The 9,005-nt window shown below is 42.1% G+C and overlaps 1 protein-coding gene across 1 annotated transcript; it reads right to left on the bottom strand.

Moving 5' to 3' along the window:
* Positions 1-6,735: 6,735 nt before the first annotated feature.
* LOC126080593 (olfactory receptor 10Q1) lies at positions 6,736-7,695 on the bottom strand. Its single transcript, XM_049891788.1, has one exon. It carries the CDS (start codon positions 7,693-7,695, stop codon positions 6,736-6,738), a length of 960 nt encoding a protein of 319 aa, XP_049747745.1.
* Positions 7,696-9,005: the final 1,310 nt, after the last annotated feature.

The following is a 9,005-nucleotide window of genomic DNA, read 5'->3' on the forward strand; positions in this document are numbered from 1 at the left end:
AGATCCCTAAGCTGTACGTCCGACCTTAACTGGAGAGGGAGGATATAGAATTGGAATTGGATATGAAATTGAAGTTTTAAATTGGGCTAGCCTGGGCTTTTCAGTACTTGAAAGTGGGTCTTCAGTACCAAAGTAAAACTTACTTTTAGAACTTAAGGTGACCAGAAAATTATAGGAACTTACCAAGGTGTCACCAAGGAACAGGGAAGGAGATTAGACTGAGTACCCATCTCCTTGTGTCTTATCAGAAAGAATATTAGCATGAAAACCAGGAGGTATTGACTCTCGTCTTATTTTTTTCCTAGTATTGTCCCCTTCTCATTTTTTCTCTCTACCTTTCTCCAGAATCACTTGTCTCTCAAAATTTCAAGATAGCCAAGTCTACAAATTGCTTTTCTTTCCATGAAGAGGCCAGAAAAATAAAAATAAATAAATAAATAAATAAATAAAAGGCAACCTCCTAGAAAAAAAGTGAAGGGCACTGAGGTCTTGGTCCTGAGAAGCTTGGTTTATAGATCAGAGAGAGGGGAAATGTATGCAGAAGGGAGACCCCAGGACAAAACTAAAACAAGGTCAAGAGCAGTCAGGCATCCACATCTAACCTCGGGGCAAGACACAGACTGGCCTTCGAGGGTCCTGTGATCACCTAGCCCTGGGCTGGTCTGGGTTTGACTAGAAAGGGGAACTGTGTTTTTGAGTGACAATCTCTCATCTTGTTTTCTTGTCCCATCTTTCCCATCTACTGCAGTCCCGCACAGATTGTTCTGAGTACCTGAGGCAGAGTATATCTGGTTTACAGTAGGGCTAAAGTCTGAAAAGACTCACCTTTGAATGACGGCAAAATCTCAGGAAGTTGGCAGAATCTACGTCGAGTGGCTTTCCTTGTTCCTAACAGGGTAGCAGGTGGGAACAGAGAGCCACTCTTGTGTATTTTTCAGAACTGGATTTTCCCACTCCAGGCGCCAGAGTTAGTAGAGTCATGATGCTGGACTCACAGGGGACATTTAGCTCCTTCTGAGACCCTTGGGAGAATATCCCTGAAGTGTTTGCACGTTCCAGTTCTGATGAGGTAAGTGGGGAATAGATAGGCAGCTCTGCTTTGTGTATCTTCAGATGCTGTTCCTATTTGTGATTTCCTGTTTGTAACTTAGCTGATTATTTCTCTTCCTAGCAAGAGAATGTTTTGCAGTATGTCTTATGTTCCCAGCGAGACGGTAAGTATTTTAAGAGTTCCTTCTCTGTTTCCTCTTGAATGTCTAGTAGGGGAAACCCGTTAAAATCCCATTGCCATCAAGTCAATTCTGTCTCATAGTGACCACAAGTGATAAGAGTATAACTGCCCCACAGGATTTCCAAGGCTGTAATCTTTAGGGAAATTGACTGCTGCACCTTTCTCCTGTGGAGCACCTTGTGGGTTTGAACCCTGGACCTTTTGGTTAGCAGTGAAGCTCTTAACCACTGCTCCACCAGGGCTCCTTCTAGTAGAGGAGGAAGATCTAGAGATTTGAGTTGAATTCCTCCACCAGGGGTTATGACTCCAGACACTGTGCATAGTGGAAAGGAATAGACTGTGGCTTTCTGTATGTCTTACATAAGCGTCAGCATTGGAATGGAAATCTGGAGACCTACTGATTCAACGGAATCCCTAGTGGTACAGTCATTAGTGCTCAGCCGCTAACTGAAAGGTCTGTGGTTCAAACCCACCAGTCGTTTCATGGGAGAAGGATGTGGCAATCTGCCTCTGTAAAGGTTATGGCCTTTGAAACCCTATGGGACAGGGTCCATATTAGTTGGACTTGATGGCCAAGGATTTTTTTTACTGATTCAATACTCAAGAATCTTAGTTGTAAGCTAAAGAAACAAACCCTGGCTTGTTAATATGGAAAAAATGTTGAAATTATATTGGGATGTTTGCAGATATCTCTGTAGGGTAGATACTCAAAAGCAATATTGTTGGGTCATAAGGTCACATACAGTTAAATTTTTAATAGATTTTGCTAAGCTGCTCCCTAAAAAATGCTATACTGATGATATACTTCCAAAGGCACCTGGGCCCCTGTTTCTACATCATTGTCTATACCCTATAAAAAAAAAAAATCATTTAAATTTTTTTAGACCAATGGGTTAAAATTCATCACATTTATAAAAATTTCAAATTTACTTAATTACTGGTGTGCTTGTGAACATATATTCTAACATTTATGGCCCATTTGTATTTTGTCTTCTGTGGATTACCTGTTCTTATCCTTTGGCTATTTTCTTTTTCCTGTGGTCTTTCATCAGGTCCATGGGTGGCACAAACAGTTTGCATTCAACTACTAACTTAAACGTGGTAATTCAAACCCACCCAGTGGTGCTGTGGAAGAAAGGCCTGGCTATCTGCTTCTGTAATGATTACAGCCAAGTTACAGTTCTGCTCTGTAACACATGAGATTGCCATGAATCAGAATCAACTCAACAGCAATGGCTTCAGTTTTTTAGATTTTTAAGATATCTTTAATATTTTGAAAGAAGTTGTAAAAATGCAGAGGAGGAAACCTAAAGTAGCTTTGCAAGTTCTGACTGCACATAGCTGTAGGTCATGCTTAGCTGGGGAGCTGGCTACTTGATTCTAATCTTGTTTTGTCCTGTCTTGCTCTTATGCCCATCATGAGGGCATCAGGGTAGACCTTTCCTCAAAGGCAACATCACTGATAGACATTTCGGTCTCATCGTTTGACTCATGGTGTACTGATATCCCATTCAATGCTCTAATTCCAGAATGTCATAATTTTGTGAAAGTACTCTTACAATAAGGGACTAATTTTTCACTAGGAAGGGAGAGCTCATCTTTTTCAGTTAAAATATCCACTGAAAAGGTAATTGGGGAAGCCCGGTAACTCAACTTGAAGGGATCAATCAAGCCTTTCAAGGTCTTCTTTCCAAGAGAGTAATACTTCACTCTCTTCTTTCTGCAACTCGAGTTCCAAGTTAATTTTCTGTATGCTTTGTGACATTAAAGAACAAAAAAACCAGAAAACCAGTTGCCATCCAGTCAATTCTGACTCATGGTGACCCTATGTGACTCATAATAGAACTGCCCTCCATAGGGTTTTCCATGGCTGTGACCTTTTGGAAGTAGATCACTAGGACTTTCTTCCAAGGCACCTCTAGGTAGATTTGAACTGCCAACCTTTTGGCTAGTAGCTGAGTGCTTAACTGCACCAACCATGGACTCCTAAGAAAGAAAGGAGGCACAGGAATGCAATTGCAATCTTGCCTTTTGCTGGCATTCCAGATAACGCCTAGCACAGTGTGTACATGTCATTGGTTCATTATGCTTTATGTGACTTGGCCTGGGTTTGTCGACAGGCAACCTGTCTGTCTTAGTTATCTAGTGCTGCCATAACAGAAATGCCATAAGTGGGTGGCTTTAACAAACAGAAGTTTATTTTCTCACAGTTTAGGAGGCTAGAAGCTTGAATTCAGGGTGCCAGCTCTAGGGGAAGTCTTTCTCTGCTGGCTCTGGAGGAACGTCCTTGTCTTTTCTGAGCTTCTGCTCCTGGGCAGTCTTCATGTGGTTTGGCATCTCTCTTTCCCCATCTCTGCTTCTCTCGCTTGCTTGTTAAATCTCTTTTATATCTCAAAAGAGATTGATTTAAGACACACCCTATGCTAATACTGCCTCATTAACATAAAAAGACTATACCATTCCCTAATGGGATTATAACCACAGGCATAGAGTTTGGGATTTTGGGGGGATATACTTCAATCCATAACACTGTCCAACCAGAGAATTTTATTCCTTTCCTCCAAAATTTACTTGTAAACAAAGGTATCTTTAATATAGTGTTAAATTCCACACCTGTTCCGAGAATAAGTAACATTTTGTAGTTCTTCTCCTTATCCCCATGTGAAATCTGCTTAAAAAATTGAAAACATGCAAAGCAGTTTTGAAGAGAAAAAGAAGCAAAAAAAAAAAAACAACAACCAAAAAAGTGCTAATCTAGGAACAAAGTGAAGAGTGGAGGATGATCCTTGCTATAATGATAGTGTTGTGGATTGAATTGTGTCCCCCCCAAATACCTGTCAACTCGGCTAGGTCATAATTCCCAGTATTGTAACGATTGTCTACCATTTTGTCATCTGATGTGATTTCCCTGCGTTGTAAATTCTATCACTATGATGTTAATGAGACGGATTAGAGGCAGTTATATTGACGAGATCTACAAGATTAAATAGTGTCTTATGCCAATCTCTTTTGAGATATAAAAGAGAGAAGTGAGCAGGAGACTGGAGGACCTCATACCACTGAGAAAGCAGTGCCAGGAGCAGAGCGCATCCTTTGGACCTGAGGTTCCTGCACTGAGATGCTCCCAGACCAAAAGAAGATTGATGACAAGGACCTTCCTCCAGAGCCGACAGAAAGAGAAAGCCTTCCCCTGGAGCTGACACCCTGAATTTGAATTCGTGAGAGAATGAATTTCTCTTTGTTAAAGCCATCCACTTGTGGTATTTCTATTATAGCAGCACTAGATGACTAAGACAGATGGGAAGTTTATGAGCCTAAATAAATCTCAGACTCCTTTCAGAAATTACCATTTTCCTGATAAGGCTTACTTTAGAAAACATAGAGAATGCTTAAGTGAATGAAAAAGAAAAAAAAATAACTATTCATAATTCTACAAACCACAGATAACAACTGTTACATTTTTGCTGTATTTCCATTTATCGATATGTGTGTCTGTATATATTTTTACAAGACTGGAGTCCAGCTGTAAATCCAGGTTCGTATCTTGGTTTTGTCACCTTCAGTTATAATTGTAACCATTACCCTTTATTATTAAATATTATTTAAAAGATGATTTTAAGTCTGCTGTAGTTGTGCTCCTTGGAAACTCTGTGGGGCAGTTCTACTCTGTCCTATAGGGTCGCTATGAGTGGAAATTGACTCAATGGCAATGGGTTTGGTTTTTTTTTTTTTTAATAGTTGTGTTGGGCAGTAAGATTTAATAATTTTTCATTTTTATAAGTGTAATAAACAGCCTTATGTTTTCAGTTTTGTCTGCCTCTCTTAATTTCCTGAGATCACATTTTTGGAATTAGATTAAATCAAAGATGAGGAACATTTTCAAGGCCTTTGGTATAATTGACCAAATGACATCCAGAAAGGTTATACCAACTTCTTAGATCAGTTTTACTATCAACCGACACTCTCAAGATCTTCCTGGAGCTGGTAACTAAAATTGGTTTTATGTGCTGGATCAAGTCCCTCACCGGATACGTTGTCCCCTCTCCTAGCTGTTCTGGGAAAGGAATTCCTGGTAAGAACTTTCCGGGGATCCCTCTTCATCTCATCGTTCTTCACAGGATAAGTGAGAAAGTTGAGCAGCTCGATGTCTGCTTTGAACTTCAGACAGGGCAGTTGGTTCTACCTGAGGTTTATCTAGAGTTGGGGCACAGATACACAAGGATGCAACAACCCACACTGCCACAGGGCCCTGGTGAGGTGGGAGGAGCTGTGGCGCCACTTGCTGGATGGATCGTGTAAGAAGCAGCCCCATGAGGAAGGTGCATTGCTCGTGAGGCTGCTGTCAGCATGGAACAGATGTAGTCCTCTATCACCCTAGCTTGGCTACACAGTGAAACCTGTGGGAGCCGGAACTCGACGGGACTGCCTTGTTTTTCCGGGTCTTGAAAGTTTTCCGCCTTTGACAGGGTGCCGTCTTACCATTTTAAGTAACTAATTGCGGAAAATGTTTGCGTTTTCCTTCTCTGACAGGTTTATGCCTTACGCAGGTTCCGGCTTTTGCAGGTTTTACTATGTATTAAGCGTGTTTAGCCAACGAATGCTAATTCCTATCTCTTTCCTGGCATGGCGATTGACAGAAGACAAAGGGGTGACCAGGTGGGAAGTATAGAATGAAAAAGATTGATGCATTAAACAAGCTATTGTTTGCCATACATTAATTTCTAAAGCAATAATAAAATACGTTTCCTTGAGTAAAATGTATGTATGAATATTCCTTACTTAAGGCATCTTTGCAAGATAAATTAATATCATTGCCTCTTTAAGAAGTAGCATGTCTAAAGGTATCAACTTTTATTCACGGCACGTCTCCTGATAGAGCAGTTGCCATGGGCGAGTCGAGAACCTTTAAAGGTAGGGGCTAAGTAGACTAGGAGAGGGCACTGTTGGTTCCACGGTAGAACCCTTGCCTTCCGTGTGGGAGACCTAGGTTCAATTCCCGGCCAAGGCATCTGTCTCATGCACAGCCACCAACCATCTGTCAGTGGAGGCTTGCCTGTTGCTGAGATGTTGAAAAGGTTTCAGTAGAGCTTCCAAACGAAAATGGACTGGGAAGAAAGGCTTGGTGACCTACTTCTGAAAGTCAGACAATGAAAACCCTATAGATCACTTTGGATGACAACGCTCCCATCTGCAACCAATCATGGGGATGGTGCAGGACCCAGCAGCATTTTTGTTCTATTGTGATTGGGGACACCACTAGTCAGGGTTCGACTCAACAGCTTCTAATAACAACCGGTAGACTAGAGCTGCCTACACTGGAAGCTCTATCCAAATCTTCAAATCTAATTCAAAGCACTTCTGGCAAATGAGTGCCGATTGGGGCAAATATGGCAAAAGGGAAATGTCAAGTGCAAAATGCAAAAAAGTAATGTAGTTCTATATTTGTTGCAAAGAGTTCAGTTTCATGACAGCTGACAGGCACCCACCCTAGTCTTCCTAAGCCTTCAGTGGGCATCAGAAGCTGTTTTGCTGATGAAGGCATTCCTCAGAGCACCTTTGACATCCTTGTTTCGAAGAGTATAAATCAGGGGGTTAAGCAGGGGCGTGACAAAGGTGTAGACCAGGGCGATTTGGCGATCCTCGGCCTCTGAGGTGCTGGACTGGGGACGCAGGTAGACCAGGTTGCAGCAGCCGTACTGCAGCAAGACCACCGTGAGGTGGGAGGAGCAGGTGGAGAAGGCCCGGCGGCGACCCTCGGCGGAACGGATGCGCAGGATGGCCAGCGTGATGAACACGTAGGAGACACAGATAAGTAGGAAGGGTACCGTCAGCACGAGGATGCCCACCACATAGAGGATGGCCTGGTGCACGCGGGTGTCAGCACAGGCCAGGTGCAGGACAGGAGGAACATCACACAGGAAGTGGCTGATTTCCCGGCGGTGCCCACAGAAGGGCAGAGTGAAGATTAAGGCTGTGAGCTGTAAGGAGAGCAAAAGGGCCAGGGCCACGGCACCAACCACCATCTGGACACACAGCTTCTGGGTCATGACGAGGGTGTAGTGCAGTGGGTGGCAGATGGCCACATATCGATCATAAACCATGACTGCCAAGAGAAAACAGTCAATGCTGCCAAGGGTGACAAAAAAGAACATTTGGGCCCCGCAGCCAGCCAAAGGAATGGGCTTCTGGGCCCCAGAAATGTTGGAGAGCAGCAAGGGCACCACAACAGAGGTGTAGCAGATTTCTAGGAAAGACAGATTGGACAGGAAGAAATACATTGGGGTACGGAGGGAGCTATGTGTGCACACCACCCAGATGATGGCTGTGTTGCCAGAAAGGATCATCAAGTAGAGGAGGAGGAAAAGAACGAAGAGGAGAGCCTGGAATTCAGGCACAGCAGTGAACACTTGGAATACAAACTCAGTGGGGCCAGACTGGTTGAGGACAGAGTTCCATGCAAGCATTTCTCCTGCAAAAGAATAGAAAGGGTTGCATCTTTAACTGTTGGGCTCCTTAATTGCCTGAATGAAGACAAGCATCTTCAATTTGATTTTGCAATTACCTATTTGGCATCTAGTTTCCAATCACAATGCTTGGGAATGAATTGCCAATAGACGATATGATACATTTTTTCCTTGGAAGTCTTCAGGAATAAGATGGACGTTCATTTGTAAAAGTTCCTAGTGACAAAGGCATGTAGATGTCCCTGGGGAAATACTCCACCCCCCCCCTTTTTTTTAATTCTGGAATTTTTAATCCAAATTGACAAGTGCTAATTCTTTGCTTGTATTTATAAAGAGTTGTGTAATTGTAGACATTTTTAAAAAAAATTAGATAAATGGGTGTGTTTAGTTTTCGGTAAAAATTCTTATTGTAATATAACATACATATAGAGAAGTTTGCAAATCTTAAGTGCACAGCTTGATTCGTTTTTTACATAGTAAAACCACCACTCACATTAAGAAACAGAACAATACCAGTAACCTAAACCAAAACCAAACCCACTGCCGTTGAGTTGGTTCTGACTCATAGCGACCCTATAGGACAGAGTAGGACTGCCCCATAGAGTTTCCAAGGACCGCCTGGTGGATTCAAAGTGCCGACCTCTTGGTTAGCAGCGGTAGCACTTAACCACTACGCCACCAGGTTTTCAACCAGTAACCTAGACCATCCTTAATGCCTCCTCCCGAACTATATATAGTAATATAGTACAGAGAGAAAAATCCAGAAAACAAAGGAAATGTGAGCAAGCATATAAAATAGTTTAAAATAAACTGATAAGTAAATATTTCATTTACGTAAATAAGTGTAAATGGGGTTTATTTTCTGTTCAAGACAGAGTCTCGCGTTCACATAAGAAACAAAAGCCAACCAAGTGTAATATATATACAAGAAAGCTAGCATGGCTTTTGTTTAACATTGTGCTTTACGATCTAGCCATTGCAATAAGCAGAAAAAGATGCGAAGTATTTGGTTGTCTAACTGAAAACACAGCAGAACCAATGGAAAACACTAGGACTAATAAGATCATTTCTTGTGGTGGTCAGTTCCAAACAAAATGTAGTAGAGGGTCTCTTAACTAATCTTCATTTAACTTATTTGTCTGATTAGACAATGCTCTTCCTTCCTCCTTGTACAGAATGCTGATGCCTATGATACACTGAGCACAAGAGATCCTTAGCTAGTCTAGCATGTCCCAGTGTTCCTACCTCCACAAGTTGAGTTGTATGCTCACAAGGCAGCTGGATTTCCCCCAAAACCTACTTATACAATT

Source organism: Elephas maximus, chromosome 7 (assembly GCF_024166365.1).
Source record: "Elephas maximus indicus isolate mEleMax1 chromosome 7, mEleMax1 primary haplotype, whole genome shotgun sequence".
Taxonomy (NCBI): domain Eukaryota; kingdom Metazoa; phylum Chordata; class Mammalia; order Proboscidea; family Elephantidae; genus Elephas; species Elephas maximus.

Excerpts from the sequence above, each read along its gene's own strand:
- LOC126080593 (XM_049891788.1), bottom strand. The coding sequence starts at position 7,695 with ATGCTTGCATGGAACTCTGTCCTCAACCAGTCTGGCCCCACTGAGTTT.